We start from the raw sequence: 17318 nt of genomic DNA on the forward strand, positions 1-17318 counted from the left end.
TTGTCTTTTAAATCATTTATTTATTTGTTTTATCATATCTAAAAAAAAAAAACGACTGGATATACTACCATTTAACTTACTATTTTTTTTAGACTACTATTTACTATTACGAGGCAAATAAATATGCAAATATGAAGGAAAAAGGCCAAAATGAGTATATCATTATAGTATATCAAAATTTAAAGTGCATGGAGACATTAGTGTTTATGTGACTTACATAAATAGGTATAATACAATTTCATAGTCGTAATCATAGTCATAGTCATTATTTAAACTAATTAAACTTTGATTTTCTATTATTTAAAAAAACACATTATTAAAGTGGTATATGTTTTTCTGAAGAAGAAAAAACCTCACATGAATGCATCTATTTACGTTGGTTGCCAGCCGCCGTTAAAAACCGAGAAGAAGAAGAAAACTCACAAGGAGTAAACTACATTTCCCAAAATGCATTGCATGATTTCCAGTTCAAAGGTTACCAATACAAGGAAGTGAAGAAAAGTTCTAAGTTAATCTGCTTACAAACTATTTGGTTTAGTAGGTCAAAAGCCAAGTTGTTCACCAGAGATATAACAGTACGCTAAAACTGACGAAAAGCCTGTGTGAAAGACGCGTTTTATTTAGAAGCTGTGTCTCGCGGATTTACGGTTATTCATGCTATGCTGAGTGCTTTCATTGACAGGACTGATGGACTGACACACCTTCATTTAAGCGACTTTTAAGCGAAAAGGGTAAGATTTTATTTTTATTCGCTTATATTATTGTTAAAAATATTTGCAAATGTTACTTCTGTGATGGCTATGGATTATTTAGTCCGTTTGAATGTACAGTCATGTTAATATGTAATGTCTTTTAAGGCAAAATTCAAAATTTTTTAATGCAAAACTAAATGCATTTCAAATGTCCAGCTTTTCTCTTGTCTTTCTTTCCTTTTTCTAAATCAGTGCCACAGGTCTGACAGCAGACACGATGAAGATGATGACATTCTTCATCGTGGGACTCATTGTCCATGTAGTCTTCTTTTTCTCAATATTTGACATCTATTTCACATCCCCTCTCGTCCATGGAATGACACCACAGCGTGTCCCTCTGGCTCCTCCGGCCAAGCGTCTGGTGCTCTTTGTGGCAGATGGTCTGAGAGCCGACAGTCTCTTTAAGCCAGACGACAATGGGACAGTCAGGGGTCCTTACCTAAGGTGAGGAGCGTGGAATAATCTTGTCATGCACGTGCTTGTCCTGTTTACGAATGTGGTCCAGAAAAGGAGATGTTTAATGTTTATAGATGGTTTCCATAAAATGCTTTGAATTTCAATTTAAAGAGAGAAAATCACTGACATTAATTCAATCTAATGGAATTTCTATCAAACTTCTATCATTTAAAACTTTTTAACATGTTTGGATTTTTTTTTTTTTTTTTAGAGGTTTATGAAATAAGATCTTCCTAAAAAAAAAAAACATACTGTTAACTGTATTCCCCAAAATGCATTTTATTGTTCTTTGTCATAAGGAGTGTGATTGAGGAGAGCGGCACATGGGGAGTGTCTCACACGCGAGTCCCTACGGAATCACGCCCAGGTCACGTGGCTCTAATCGCGGGTTTTTATGAGGATGTTAGTGCTGTTGCCAAAGGTAAGCAGCAGTCACATTTGTGTTTCTGTATAACCTTTACGTGTGTAAACGTATTGCATCACTTATTTCTGTGCTTACAGGCTGGAAGGAGAATCCAGTGGAGTTTGATTCTGTTTTTAATGAGAGCAGACATACCTGGTGTTGGGGAAGCCCTGATATATTACCCATGTTTGCTAAAGGTATAACCACAGACCTGTGGATAATCAGTATAGTGAGATTATTTGGTAGCTTTACCAGCATGTGTTTTTTATAGGAGCCACTGGAGACCATGTGTACACTCACACTTACCCTCCAGAGCGGGAGGACTTTGCTTCCACTGATGCTTCCAGACTTGATACATGGGTATTTGATGAAGTGAAGGTAGGACACTTTTATGTAGGGCCTTTTCAGAAATTACTTATTATGAAGTTAACTTTCAAAAACACAACAGTTATTCCGGCTGTGATACATATTAAAGCATGGCCAAGCATTTAGAGGTCTACTGTTAAAAAAAAAACATAAACAATTGTTTAAACTTGAGTAGTACAACATGCTTTGTCTAAAATTATTTTAAATAAAATTTCTTAATCATTTCCTAAATCTTGAATAATAATTATTTTATATATATATATATATATATATATATATATAGAAATATTAGTTAAAATATATATTTTCTTTATTTTAATATATTTTAAAATGTAATTTGTTGAATGTTCAGTAGCCATTACCCCAGACTTTAGTGGCACGAGATCCACATGTGTCATTTTAATTTGTAATTTTTGTATCAGTGCTGTAGTTGTGCTGCTTAATATTTTTGTGGAAACACTGATACACTTTTTCAGGATTCTTTGACGAATAGAAAGTTCACACGAACAGTATTTATTTGAAATATAAATCTTTTGTAACATTATATATGTTTAAATTGTCATTTTTAATCAATTTAATGCATCATTGCTTTAAAAAAATTAAATTGACTAAAAAAAAATATTTTACTTTGCCCTATACTTTTGAAAGGTAATTATCTCATTTCTTTTGTTTTGTTTTTTTTAATTAAGAATTTTTTCAGTGGTGCCAAAAGCAATGAAACTCTGCTGAATATGTTACATGAAGGACAGAATGTGTTTTTCCTTCATCTTTTGGGGATAGACACCAATGGCCATGCCCACCGACCCATGTCAAAGTAAGTAAAAAACATCACCACATTAGACATTGTAATGTGATTAACAACACATTTGACCTTTTATCTTTTTATTTTACTGTTTTCTCTAAAGACAATTTGGAATAATGTTTGTTGTAAAAAGTGAAAGATAAATTGAATTGTATTGTAGGATAGTGTGTTGAGAGATCTTAAACTGGTAGTTTTTATTTATACACTAAATGTATATATTCAGAACGCTTTAGATAAGATATACCACTAGGTGGAGCTACTGCCATTGTCAAATTCTCAAATGTAATATTTTCTGCACTTACAGGGAATATCTAGAGAACATTGTCCTGGTTGATGCTGGTGTCGCTGAAATTGTCACTATGATGGACGACTTTTATGGGCATGATGGAAAAACAGCTTATGTTTTTACGTCCGACCATGGCATGACAAATTGGGGTAAAACGTCTCGGTGACCTAGTCTTTATAACTTTAAAACTTAAGAAGTCTGTGACAGGAAACTTTGTTAAAAAGGTTAATAAATTACTTTTATCTCTCTGAATGAAGTAAGTCTTTTAAGAATAAAATAACATTCACTTGATTTATATTACGGTTCAAGTCAGCGTTTCAAAATAACATTTTGTGTAGAAGAATAGGTAATTTATCACTTATGAATCTGTTCCAATGCAGTATACGAGTATATGTTTTCTAGGATCACATGGTGCGGGACATCCATCAGAAACGCTGACCCCACTGATAGCTTGGGGCGCTGGGCTTCAGACTGCACAACGGGAGAGCTCTCACAAATATGATGATAATTATTCAAAAGGTTTGTTTAATGTCTCTTATTGGTCTCACACCACTTTATCTCCATATTCAAACATGGAATTGATTTTGTCAATATTTCTTTAACCTTTCTTACATTTCAGAATGGGGGTTGGAAACATCCAGGAGAGTGGACGTCAATCAGGTGAGATTTTCTGTCTCGTTTATTTCCGAAATGTCTATAAATGACAGGAACACAGCTGAGCTGATCTGAACTTTTTATGCTATTGCAGGCTGATATTGCTCCACTAATGTCATCACTTATAGGAGTTCCCTTTCCTTTGAACTCTGTGGTGAGCATGATTTTCAGAGCTTTCCGATCACAAGTTTATATCATAGAGCAGCGCACTTCTATGTAGACATGCGTGCACTTTTTTAATTATTTCATTAATGCATTTCTTGCATCACAGGGTGTCTTACCTCTAAATTACCTGAATAACAGCAAGCACTTTAAGGCTGAGAGCATATATGCAAATGCAATTCAGATCTTGGAGCAGTTCAGGGTAAAGTACAGTACATTTTGGTCCATTCTGACTGTTTTAATTAGAAATAATCAGCTATCTTGTGTTTATTAAATCAACAGGTGAAAATGGCACAGAAGAAAGAAACAACAATATCTTTTCTGTTTACACCCTACCAGTGAGTAAAAGTCCGTGCTTAAAATGATACTTAAAATACCTAAAAAATAAACATTAATTCATCATTTTCTCACTCTCGCGTCTTTTCAAACCTGTATGACTTACTTACTTCCTTGGAGCATAAAATATTTTTGAATTTGCCAGTACAAATTAAATGTTGATTATTTATTATACATGTTCAGTCCTCAAATTTAATTGGTCAGGCAGTCTTTTAAAGGTGTTGGTATATAGCTGCTAAGGTCAGATCACGTTGTGAGATGTCTTTTTTACTTCTAGGCCTCTGACTGACTCTGAACAGATGGATTTTGTGCGTAATGCAAGAAATTTGATCCAGAAAGGACAGTTTGATGAAGCAGTGAGTGTTGATTGGTTGTTGTCATGTCCAAACTGACTTGTTGATTATCTTTATCTTGTATTGCTGTATCTTTCTCTGTCTTTTTCTCCAGATCCCTTATTGTGAAGATCTGATTGTCCAGGCCATGGAGGGCTTGTCATATTATCACACATATGACCGTTTTTTTCTTGGCAGCAGTGTAGTTCTGGGTTTTATTGGTTGGACCTCTTATGTGATTTTGTTCATCTTGAAGATTCATGCTAGCCTACGCAAACCTCCAACTAACATGCACATGGTAAGCGAGAGATGTTGTAGTCCAGAGTGCAGCATGTTTGTAGGTCATGGTTATTGCCATTAATATTGAGGTTAGTGGTTCATTGGTAAAAAAAACAAAACAAAGGTGTTAAAATATATGTAATTTCTGTATGTACAGTGGGGCAAAAAAGTATTTAGTCAGCCACCAATTGTGCAAGTTCTCCCACTTAAAAAGATGAGAGAGGCCTGTAATTTTCATCATAGGTATACCTCAACTATGAGAGACAAAATGAGAAAAAAAAAATCCAGAAAATCACATTGTAGGATTTTTAAAGAATTTATTTTCAAATTATGGTGGAAAATAAGTATTTGGTCAATAACAAAATTTCATCTCAATACTTTGTTATATACCCTTTGTTGGCAATGACAGAGGTCAAACGTTTTCTGTAAGTCTTCACAAGGTTTTCACACACTGTTGCTGGTATTTTGGCCCATAAGGTTAGGGCCAAAATACTTTCAACTCCCTCCAAAGATTTTCGATGGGGTTGAGATCTGGAGACTGGCTAGGCTACTCCAGGACCTTGAAATGCTTCTTACGAAGCCACTCCTTTGTTGCCCGGGCGGTGTGTTTGAGATCATTGTCATTCTGAAAGACCCAGCCACGTTTCATCTTCAATGCCCTTGCTGATGGAAGGAGGTTTTCACTCAAAATCTCACGATACATGGCCCCATTCATTCTTTCGTTTACACGGATCAGTCGTCCTGGTCCCTTTGCAGAAAAACAGCCCCAAAGCATGATGTTTCCACCCCCATGCTTCACAGTAGGTATGGTGTTCTTTGGATGCAACTCAGCATTCTTTCTCCTCCAAACACGACAAGTTGAGTTTTTACCAAAAAGTTTTATTTTGGTTTCATCTGACCACATGACATTCTCCCAATCCTCTTCTGGATCATCCAAATGCTCTCTAGCAAACTTCAGACGGGCCCGGACATGTACTGGCTTAAGCAGGGGACACGCCTGGCACTGCAGGATTTGAGTCCCTGGCGGCGCAGTGTGTTACTGATGGTAGCCTTTGTTACTTTGGTCCCAGCTCTCTGCAGGTCATTCACTAGGTCCCCTGTGGTTCTGGGATTTTGCTCACAGTTCTTGTGGTCATTTTGACCCCACGGGTGAGATCTTGCGAGGAGCCCCAGATCGAGGGAGATTATCAGTGGTCTTGTATGTCTTCCATTTTCTAATAATTGCTCCCACAGTTGGTTTCTTCACACCAAGCTGCTTACCTATTGCAGATTCAGTCTTCCCAGCCTGGTGCAGGTCTACAATTTTGTTTCTGGTGTCCTTTGACAGCTCTTTGGTCTTGGCCATGGTGGAGTTTGGAGTTAGACTGTTTGAGGTTGTGGACAGGTGTCTTTTATACTGATAATGAGTTCTAAAAGATGCCATTAATACAGGTAATGAGTGGAGGACAGAGGAGCCTCTTAAAGAAGTAGTTACAGGTCTGTGAGAGCCAGAAATCTTGCTTGTTTGTAGGTGACCAAATACTTATTTTACCGAGGAATTTACCAATTAATTCTTAAAAATCCTACAATGTGATATTCTGGATTTTCTTTTCTCATTTTGTCTCTCATAGTTGAGGTATACCTATGATGAAAATTACAGGCCTCTCTCATCTTTTTAAGTGGGAGAACTTGCACAATTGGTGGCTGACTAAATATTTTTTTGCCCCACTGTATGTCTGTATCTTTGGTATTCAAGGTAACCGAACGGAGTCTGGGACAGGTGTTTCTGTGTATAGGTCTGCTTGTGGCTCTGTTCTTGTTGGTCCAGTCCAGTCCTTGGACCTACTACATCTACTGCTTGCTCCCTGTACCCGTGTGGTTCGCTGTCATGAGGGAGTAAGTCACTCATCCCTGTTTTTATTTAAAAAATTATTTTGAGATTTTCTATAGATTACATTTAACAGTTTTAAGTTATTAAATGGAACAATACAGGATTAATGAGCATGCACATTTAAAGGGATGGTTCACCCAAAAATGTAAATTCTGTCATTAATTACTCATCCTTATGCTGTTCCAAACCCATAAGACCTTTGTTCGTCTTCAGGACAGAAATTAAAATATTTTTGTTAAAATCCAAGAGCTTTCTGACCCTCCATAGACAGCAATGGTCCAACCACGGTCAAGGCACAGAAATGTAGTAAGGACATCGCTAAAACGGTCCATATGACATCAGTAGTTAAACTGTAATTTTACAAAGTGCAAAGAAAACCAAAAATGACGACTTTATTGGAACATTAATGACAGAATTTTCATTTTGGGTGAACCATCCATTTAAATATCCAATACTCATCGATATGTATCCAATATTCACATATATCAATACATTTAAAAATAAATTGTCCAAAAACCATTGTCATACTGATATAGTGTGCATCTATAATTTTAATTAATACATATAAGTTAACTACAGAGGCTCAACAATGTGCAAAATTATTCACATGACCAAGCATGAATTGGAAAATAAGTGCATTTCACAAAGATGCTTAGAAAATCCATATTTATCAATAATATTCAAATGTATTAATAAATATTATACCAAGTCTGTTTTTTCCTCCTTATTTGATTTTTGGAGTTTGTGTGTTTTCTCTCTGTCACAGATTTGAAACTCTTGCCAGTCTGGTTCGAGAAGTCCCCTCATTACCACTCAGCAAATGCTTTGGATATTTTTTGCTGGTTACTTTTGGAATTGAATTACTAGTAAGTGCTCGATTAGCTGTGTGCTAGACATGGTGACTTCTGCTGTCTGTGTTTGAGTGTTAGGGCTGTTTTGCACTCTAGTAATTAGAAGTGTTAACTGTTTCATTTCTATTTGACGTGTCTTGTTTCCTCTATGCTGGTGTGTTTTAGGTTGTGAGTTTTTTCTATCGGGCCATGTTGACCTTGGGGTTGCTAGTGCTGGCACTGTGGCCTGTGGTTTCTGGCCTTTACACAAAAGCAAAAGTAAGGTGACCTTCTCAAGGCCTGTTCTGATCTGAGGTATGAAAGGAGTGTTTTTTAATACTTGTTTTTGTCTTTTGTACTACTGTAGTTCAGGTCATTGAGTTGGATTTTGAGCTGTCTCTTTCTGGCTGTGTTTCCACTGTTGCCTGTGGTGGGAAGGGAACCAGACCTTAACTATGTGTGAGCACTCTTTGTTTGATGCCAAAACCTGTCATACACAATCATTTGTGTTCATTTTCCTCATTTAAATGGTTAAACACATTCATACTCTCTGAACTTTGTTTAGAAGGGTTATCTTCTAAATTTAATGTGTTTTACTATAGAATTTGCGCTGGAGTGCTGACGGTCTTCAACTCGTCTTCATACCTCTGGTCATCATGGAGACACTCTCCTCTGATCCGAAGGGATCGTCTGCTGTTCATCTGCCAGGTCATTTTTGACTCTTTCTTTGTGTCCTTTTTCAGTCTGCAGACATTTGAGGTCAGATATTGGTTCTAAACATCATCTTAATATGAGATTCCCAAACGTTTTTTTTTTTTCAACCAAATCCCTTCCGTTTAAAATATTTCCTTGACATACCCCCTGAGACTTTGTTGCAACATAAAATATTTGAATATTTTAACAGCATGTTTACATGTTCTTTGGTTTCGGTTATTGGTCACATGAATTTCCGCTTTAGTAAGGGTTTCATTTTGATTGTTTTTAAATTATTTACTCATTTTTATGATTTTCATTTATTTATTTATTTGTTTACATTTTATTTTGGGCCTTTTATGCAGTTTTTATAGATAGGACAGTACAGAGAGACGACAGGAAAGCACTGGGAGGAGAGAGGGAGTGGGACTGATAAAGGACCTCGAGATGGGAACTGAAGTCGGGTCGCCATGAGCGCTGTATGTCGATGCACTAACCACGAGGCTACTGGCGCCAACTTATTTTTATGATTTAATTTATTATTAGCCTGCAGTTTCCTCATGAACCCCCCAAGAGGTCCACAAATTCCAGTTGAGAAGCCCTGTATTTAAAAACAGTGATCCAGGGTACAGTTCTGTAAAGAGTAGGTTCAGGCGAGCTAGAGAAATCCAGTATATGACATGAAAACCATTTAAATAAGGCAAATGTTTCACTGAAGGAACTAGGTGCACGGAACAAACGTCAGGGAGAAAAGAAGGGGCTATACAGTAAATACACTGGGAAGTAATGACCAAAATGCAAATGGAAAATACATATGGAAACTGCTACTGATTTAGTGTATTTTGTCTTTTAATAGTATATATTGCATTTCCTGTTGCTGATTATCTCTGGTGAAATTTTATGAACTCTCTTGCAACAGCAGCAGACAGAAACGAGCAGCATTCTGTCTGTTTAGCTAGTAAAACCAAATAGGAAAAATCAAAACACAAGGGTTTTTTTTATGTTTTACATAAGACACATTACTGTTACTCTACTGTAAATGATTTCAGAATCTAATTATTTTAACATTTTAAATAGTATATACAAAATCAAAAAAGGTTTGATGAATAGTAGGTTATTCCTTTCACACAAGCATTTGGCCTATATGTGACCCTGGACCACAAAACCAGTAGTAAGTGTCAATTTTTCGAAATTGAGATTTATACATCATCTGAAAGCTGAATAGATAAGCTTTCCATTGATGTATGGTTTGTTAGGATCGGACAATATTTGGCTGAGTTACAACTATTTGAAAATCTGAGGGTTCAAAAAAAATCTAAATATTGAGAAAATCGCCTTTTAAAGTTGTCCAAATGAAGTTCTAAGCAATGCACATTACTAATCAAAAATGAAGTTCTGATATATTTACTGTAGGAAATTTACAAAATGTCTTCATGGAACATGATCTTTATTTAATATCCTAATGATTTTTGGCATAAAAGATAAATCTATAATTTTGACCCATACAATGTATTGTTGGCTATTGTTACAAATATACCCGTGATACTTATGACTGGTTTTGTGGTCCAGGGACACAAATGTAGCCTATTGTGAGATTGGAAATGTATTTTCTTGCCCCGAAATACATTATGAAATATATTTTTTTTATTTATTTTTTTAATATATTTTTTGGCCAACTTCTATATTTACTTACTTATTTCCTTATGGGCTAAATTGGGATTACATCCAAATTTAACCTACTTTAAACTCCTCTGAGAATCTTATTTGTGTACATTTGTTTCCAGATGATGCAGGTGGTGCTGTGTGCTTACACCCTGACCAGCACACACTCCAGTCTGCAACTGAAGCAAGGCTTGCCTCTCTTCAACCAGCTTGTTAGCTGGCTCACACTAGGTTTGCCATCTCCATTCCCATGATGCTCTGTTTCCAATATAGACATAATTAAAGGGACAGTTCAACCAAAAATTAAACTTCTCTCATTGTTTACTCACTCTCATGTCATTCCAAATCTGTATGATTTTCTGTGGAACACTCAGGAAGATATTTAGAGGAATGTCTTTTTTCCATACAGTGAAAGTCAAAAGGGTCCAGTGTTGTTTTGGAATTTGGAACCCCAAAATATTTTCTTTTATGCAGAAAAAAGAAAGTCATAAAGATTTGAAGTGACATGAGGGTGACTAAATGGTGTGATGAACCCTTGATGCATGACGGTTAACCAGTGAATTGCACTTCTTCTTTTCTTCCATCCTGTTCATACTTTATCCCCTGCTCTCTCACGCTTTGTTTTTTAGTTTCCTCATTTTTAATACCGTTGTTGAGTTCCACCAGGCTCTTTCACAGACTTCTGAGTATCCTGATGTCCTTAGTTTGTGTCTACCTCCTCCTGAGCACAGGGTAAAAGCCACAGACCATCAATCTAATCATTCATTTTAATGTGTCTTTGCTAAGTTTAACAGTAATTCAGCACGCTAGATTTAGTCAAATTCTCCTCCTGAGGTCTAAGGAAATTGAATTCAAAAATAGACCACGTAGTGCTTACAGTAAGCAGTTAAGTTGCAGAAGTTTTAAGTTTAGCCACTGACTGGTTTGAGACAGTTTCAGTTATACAGAGAATATTATAATGAATAATGAATAATCTAATTAAATAATACACTACCATTCAAAAGTTTGGGGCTGGTTATTTTTTAAGGAAGTCTTACATGCCCACCAAAGGCTGATTTTATTTGATCAAAAATGCAGTAAATAATTAATAATATGAATTATTATTATTATGGTTTAAAATAACATTTCTATTTGAATACATTTTAAAATGTAATGTATTCCTGTGATGGCAAAGCTGAATTTTCAGCAGCCATTACTTTTGTCTTCTGATAAATCTGATTTGGTGCTCAATAAACATTTCTTCTTATTATCAATGTTAAAAACAGTTATGCTGCTTAATATTTTTGTGGAAACCATGATACATTTTTTTCAGGTTACTTTGATGAATAGAAAGTAAAAAAAAAAAAAAATTTGCATTAATTTGAACCCTAAACTATTGAACCATAGTTTATATTATAAAGATATTAATCAAATGACATGATGTTCTAATTAATAAATTAAATGAGTTGCAAATAACTTTTAAAGATGTTATTCTGTTTTCATTTTGTTATTTTATTTTAATTTATTCTAAATTTGAATATAATTCATTCTAAATTAATATTTTAAAATGAAAGCCCTTATTCTAATAGCTGTTTGGTTTGTAAATTGTAAAGGTATGAGGCTCTTTTTCCTCCTGTGCTGTCGTGGCTCATGTTTGCATGGATCAGCATCGAGCAGGAAGCCATGAACACACAAAGGAGTTCAAATTGGACTGAGGTACTGTCCCCTCCTCCTCTAGGCTTCTTCATCCTTCCCTGCAGCCTCTAAAATAGTCTCAAAATGTGGTTGAAGCTTATTGCATTGTGTAAAGTTTATGTATCACAGTAAGAGTAGACAGACCATTGATTGTACCGTTTCCTGTTTTCTCAGCTCTCCAGCATTGATTTTGCTGAAAACATTGACATTACCAAGATCAGGCAGCTGAGGCTGGATGACATTCGGAGATCTTACTTCTTTGCATCCTTTTGGACTACAAACTATTATTTGTGTCTTTTGATTATTAAAAAAATGTTTATACTATTTTATATATATATATATATATATATATAGTTCCTTAACTGTTGTAATAGGTGTTTTTCATTATAATGGCATTCTTCGGCTGCGGTAACATTGCCTCTATTAATAGGTAAGATGCTCGTTTTGAATTAAAATAGTGCTATAAAATAGACTTAAATAAATTAAAAATAAATGAGAAATATCTTCCCTCACAGTTTTGATCCAGCCTCAGTTTACTGCTTTCTGACCGTCTTCAATCCGTTCATCATGGGTGGCCTGCTGATGTGGAAGGTATAGCACTTCCTCAGTATAAAGGTTCATTGACACCTTTTTTTTTTTTTTAAATGAGTGTCACAGGCACCATAGCTATTTGTGCTATTATGCTTCTTTAACGGTTGCATCCTCTTTCAGGTATTAATTCCATTTGTAATTGTGATGTGCACCTTCGAAAGCATTCAAGTGTCAACACAGCTCTCATCACGAAGGTACTTACTAGAATAATTAGAACAGCAGGAAACCAACAGATCTTTCTCTTTTTGCCCACATTGTCTGCTGACTGACCACTTCTTCAAGCATTTGCTATATTTGTGCTCAAGTCCTTCACAGACACTTCCTTGTTGATTGCAAACAATTGGGCTTTGGTATCTAGGGTACTTGATTTAAAAAAAAAAAAAAACACAAAGTCCAACAAGATTATGTTCCTGCTCAGGCAGAATAAAATATTTTTTGTATATGAAGATAGCTTTATTGCATTATTTTGCATAAAGTTTACATCAAATCTGCATTTATTTTCTAGCCTTTTCCTCGTTGTGCTTGTCATCTCAGACTTGATGGCACTGGTAAGCTTACCATGGAGAACATGACAAATAATGGTAAAATTAAATTGTATAAAAGTTGCATTTTTATTAATCATCTCAACTCGTCTATTCTTTTTCACCAGCACTTCTTTTTCTTAGTAAAAGATTATGGAAGCTGGCTGGACATAGGCACTAGGTGGGTTAACTGTATTGTACTTGTTTTAGCTTCCATCCTGTTAACCATGGGGAAACACAAGCTCAGTTTGGTTTGCATCTGTAATTGTACATATGCAAATGCCTATATTGCACAAATATGATAACATGTTTATTTTGTGTTGCAGTATTAGTCACTATGTCATCGTGATGTCCATGACCATCTTCCTGATGTTGTTGAGCATCATGACTCACATCTTAACCTCCAAGAGAATCCTCATTGGATGGAAACAAAAGATGCACTTTAGGTGACAACCTAGTACCAGGACCTCCTTCCTAAAGTTTACAAGGTGCAAAAAACAAGCATTCAGTAGCACAATAATGTGACTGAAGTTTATGGGTTCCTGCTTATGGGTATTTCTTAACATCATTGTTACTTAAGACTTATGACTTTGCATTTTACAATAGGAAGACTCTGTATGGTACAACTAATTTAAGAAAAGTGATCTGCTGTTAATACATCCAGTTGACTTACAGGTATTTTAGTGCTGGGGCTTAAAGGGTAAAAAATGCCATAAGACTGATTTAGATTAAAGGCAAAGGACTTGATTATGTCTCTGTATATGTACTGTATGATTTATGCCAAAGGTGAGGAATGTTACCATCAATTCTCAGATGGTATTATGTGTGGTTTTATAACACTGTATTTTAATATTGTAAAATTATTTATTTACAATAAACCTCCACAAGAATAAATTACATTTTAAAATGTATTTAAAAAGTTATTTTGTAATAAATCTAGTTATCAATAATATTTCACAATATTACGGTTTAAATAAATGCAGCCTTGGTGAGCATAAGTGACTTCTTTCAAAAACATAAAAAAAAAATATGATCGACTCCAAACTTTTAAATGGAATTGGAGCTCAAACTGTCATTAATAGCATTAACGTATGCGTTAAATTATATAATGAAACATTATAATATTATATACCAACATTTTATTTATATATATATATATATATATATATATATATTGCTTATATGTAAATGTTATTATAGTCTGTTCAGAAACACATTCATTTTATTCACATCATCAGTGAGCATAAGTGACTTCTTTCAAAAACATTAAAAAAAAATATGATCGACTCCAAACTTTTAAATGGAATTGGAGCTCAAACTGTCATTAATAGCATTAACGTATGCGTTAAATTATATAATGAAACATTATAATATTATATACCAACATTTTATTTATTTATATATATATATATATATTTGCTTATATGTAAATGTTATTATAGTCTGTTCAGAAACACATTCATTTTATTCACATCATCAATGTCCATTATTAACTTAAGCACATCCCCCTCTGCAGCTGTGACAAGATCACAGGGGAAAACCAAAAACCACAGACCCTGTCAGCTTAAGACTAGACACTAGTACTGAGCACTATTAAGATTTTAATGATACCCGTAGTGTCTACCAACAGAATTTTAAGAATACATTGAGACTCCTCCATATAGAGAACTGTGATCTTGCAGTATTTTTTTTATCATTTTTTTTATCAGGTTGTTTGGCAATGTGACTCTCATTGCTTTTGAGGTTGGCCACCTAAACTGCCATGTCAAATGTGCAACAGTCTGAACCATAAAAACAAACAGCAGCCTGGCCGCCGCATTGAGAGAATGTGTTAAAGTAGCGGTTTGTGAATGGGTGAGGAGCAGATGCAACAAACACATTACCTTACTTCCTCATCTGCTCTGCCTTTGCCGACTTCTGCGTTTCTGTTCAAAGGGTATGTATCTTGCTTCATTGTCTCAATAGACTGTTACATTTTAAGTGAACTAATTTTAACATTTTAAATACACTGTTGTAAAAGATAGTTGAAATGTCTTGCTTTCATCTGATTTTCTGAAAAGAATCACCATACTTGTACACAGTTTGTGGCTTGTTTGCCACTTTCAAAAGAGCTACAAAGAGATACATAAAGTACTCCAAGTTACTTTAAAGGAGTGCAAAGAGGATTTATAAAATACATTTACTTATACATTGACTTTTTATTGGTCGGATTCTACAGTACACTATAATAAAACTGTTACCTACTCAAACTGCAAACTTATGTAGCTGTTTATAGTAAGATTCCATTAGTTAACATCAGTTAATGCATTAACACATCAACTAACAATGAGCAATACATTTGTTATATTTAATCTTTGTTAACTTTAAGTAATAAATATATAACTGTTCATTGCTGGTGTATGTTAGCTCAGGTCAGTTACATAATATTAACAGATGCAACTTTGATTTCAATAATGTATTTGTAAATGTTGGCATTAACATTAACTAGCATTAATAAACGGTTTATAAGTATTTTCATTGTTAGTTCATGCTATCTAATGAAGGTAACTAATATTAACAAATGGAACCTTACTGTATACAAAATTCTGTCGATATTTACTCGCCCTCATGTCGTTCCATGAGGAACGACATGTAAAAAAAACCTGTAAAACGTTTTTTTCCCCTTGGAAAAAACTAATTTTAAGTATTTTTGTCTTCATATGGTGGAAGTCAATGGAAACTAAAATTCTTTGGTTAACAACATTCTTCAAAATAACTTTCGTTATGTTCCACAGAAAGAAAGTTCTACGGGTTTAGAACATGAGGGTTTTTTTTTGTTTTGTTTTTTATAATTACTCATGAATAATACAGAGTTAAATCGCTGCAAATGATTTTTGTGAGTAAAATCAATGTAAACAAACATGCTGTTATAATGATTCAAACATTCTTTAAAATGTAGTAGTGAGTTTAACTAAGACTAAAACAATGCAGATGCCTTTTGCATCTATTCAATAACTTTCTCACGTTTGTCTTCCAGTATGTTTTCTTACTAGGAACCATGGCGATGAACACCACAGTCGACAACATCACCAGCCCCCCAGTGACAACCAACTCAACTTCAGAAGCCCCCTCGGCCCTGGCACACCTCACCGAGCCCTTCAGAATCGCCCTGATCATCATTTACACTGCAGTCCTTCTGGTTGGCATCACAGGCTTATCCGTTATGATCAGCTTGTTAAAAACCAACATTCGCTCGTTAACCACCATCGCCTTCCTGAACTTGATGGTCGCACACTTTCTTTTCCTGCTCACCGTGCCGTTCAGAATCTACTACTACGTGTCCCAAACGTGGAAGCTGGGTCCGGAATTCTGTAAACTGGTCAGCGCCATGGTGCATATCCACATATACATGGTGTTTACGATCTACTCCATCCTTCTCACGGTTCGTTTCCTGCATTTTTACAAGAAAACGCAGCGGACTGAGTTCTACAGGAGGCTGCATGGGCTGTGCGCGAGCGCTCTGGTGTGGTTCATCCTGATAATCATCATGGTACCCGTCGTGCTGATACAATACGGACATAAAACCGTACCAGAAAACCAGTGCTTCAAATTTGGAGATGAAATAAAGAAGTATGTCTACGCCCTGAACATGATTCTATCCATCTTTATTATCACGGTGTCGTGTCTTCAGACCTGCATCCAGGTGGCCATCCTGCGCTCGATGATCGTCAAGTACGGCCCCGCCTGCCGCTCCCAGCAGGAGTTTTGGGTCCAAATAAAAAACCTCAGCTTTGTACTCATCATGCTCACCTGCCTGGCACCGTACCACCTTTTTAGGCTACAATACCTGCAAAACACTGAAGGCCTTCATCAGATAAATGAAGTGTTTCTGGCCATCACTGGGCTTACGTGTTTCGACATGTTGACGTTCACAGGGAAGAACATATATAAAGTGTGTTGGACCAGATAAATAAAGCGGATAAATACTGAACATATTTTCCGCATCATTACCCATAAATCAGGATCTGCAGATGGAAACTGGAAACCGTTTTGACAGAAAACGAGTGTTATAATTAGGAGGTGAAGGTAAATGAGCATCAGCCTTAGCAAAATGTAGCCATATGTTAGCAGTTTTGCGCCAAAATACCATAGAAATGTCTGCAAATATTGTTAACTGTGGTAGCTGAGACTCTGAAAGCTTTTTACATTGTTTGAATGCTCTTGGAGAAAAAAACAAAAACAGGCCTGTATTTTCATTTAAATTCCAGTAGGCCTACCATGATACGGCAGCATTAAAGTAACAGTAGGCTATCATTCGATATTTATGTGTTTATAATGACTGTAGTGGTAATGGTTGTCATGGTATTCAAGTCTTTCTGATGGTTTGAGATCACGCTTGTTTTGATATCATGCTTTTGTTGAGATAGAAAAGCACAATACATTTTATTTAAAGGGTTAATTTTACAGAGAACATTTGACAATTTTACATTTACTCAATACACATAATAATTGAACTAACTTGAATGCAGCCCAAAGAATTTAAGGTTAACGTTCTCAGAACTTTGGTTAATCTTTTTGGCTCTCTTAAATTTATGAATAAACGCTCTTCCAATAATAGAACGTTCACTCACTGTTGTGTTCTGAAAGCGTCAGCACAAAATATAGCCTAC

At 35.4% G+C, this 17318-nt stretch overlaps 2 protein-coding genes across 4 annotated transcripts; both read left to right on the forward strand.

Moving 5' to 3' along the window:
* Positions 1 to 71: 71 nt before the first annotated feature.
* Positions 72 to 13580, forward strand: pign (phosphatidylinositol glycan anchor biosynthesis, class N). Of its 2 annotated transcripts, XM_058765083.1 has the most exons (29): positions 73 to 731; positions 945 to 1196; positions 1508 to 1629; positions 1710 to 1808; positions 1883 to 1989; positions 2667 to 2791; positions 3084 to 3214; positions 3468 to 3584; positions 3685 to 3725; positions 3814 to 3873; positions 3991 to 4083; positions 4164 to 4219; positions 4495 to 4573; positions 4665 to 4847; positions 6564 to 6703; positions 7465 to 7564; positions 7715 to 7807; positions 7896 to 7987; positions 8131 to 8236; positions 10006 to 10114; positions 10513 to 10615; positions 11476 to 11578; positions 11732 to 11818; positions 11932 to 11987; positions 12073 to 12148; positions 12269 to 12342; positions 12654 to 12696; positions 12798 to 12850; positions 12996 to 13580. In XM_058765083.1, exons 2-29 carry the CDS (start codon positions 970 to 972, stop codon positions 13117 to 13119), a joined length of 2799 nt encoding a protein of 932 aa, XP_058621066.1. In that variant the 5' UTR covers positions 73 to 731; positions 945 to 969; the 3' UTR covers positions 13120 to 13580. The 2 variants fall into 2 exon arrangements, with proteins under 2 accessions (XP_058621067.1, XP_058621066.1); XM_058765084.1 differs by lacking the exons at positions 12654 to 12696; positions 12798 to 12850; positions 12996 to 13580 and having other exon boundaries at positions 72 to 731; positions 12073 to 12172.
* On the forward strand, positions 13023 to 17268 carry LOC131533065 (probable G-protein coupled receptor 141). 2 transcript variants are annotated; one of them, XM_058765092.1, is made up of 2 exons: positions 13023 to 13157; positions 15686 to 17268. In XM_058765092.1, the coding sequence occupies exon 2, from the start codon at positions 15707 to 15709 to the stop codon at positions 16616 to 16618; it is 912 nt and encodes a 303-aa protein (XP_058621075.1). In that variant the 5' UTR covers positions 13023 to 13157; positions 15686 to 15706; the 3' UTR covers positions 16619 to 17268. The 2 variants fall into 2 exon arrangements, with proteins under 2 accessions (XP_058621075.1, XP_058621074.1); XM_058765091.1 differs by lacking the exon at positions 13023 to 13157 and adding an exon at positions 14383 to 14605.
* Positions 17269 to 17318: the final 50 nt, after the last annotated feature.

Source organism: Onychostoma macrolepis, chromosome 24 (assembly GCF_012432095.1).
Source record: "Onychostoma macrolepis isolate SWU-2019 chromosome 24, ASM1243209v1, whole genome shotgun sequence".
Taxonomy (NCBI): Eukaryota; Metazoa; Chordata; class Actinopteri; order Cypriniformes; family Cyprinidae; genus Onychostoma; species Onychostoma macrolepis.

Excerpts from the sequence above, each read along its gene's own strand:
- LOC131533065 (XM_058765092.1), top strand. The coding sequence starts at position 15,707 with ATGGCGATGAACACCACAGTCGACAACATCACCAGCCCCCCAGTGACA.
- pign (XM_058765083.1), top strand. The coding sequence starts at position 970 with ATGAAGATGATGACATTCTTCATCGTGGGACTCATTGTCCATGTAGTC. Across the intron at positions 4,084-4,163 it reads AGATCTTGGAGCAGTTCAGG|GTGAAAATGGCACAGAAGAA; the intron begins GTAAAGTACAGT and ends TTAAATCAACAG. Across the intron at positions 4,848-6,563 it reads CTCCAACTAACATGCACATG|GTAACCGAACGGAGTCTGGG; the intron begins GTAAGCGAGAGA and ends TTGGTATTCAAG.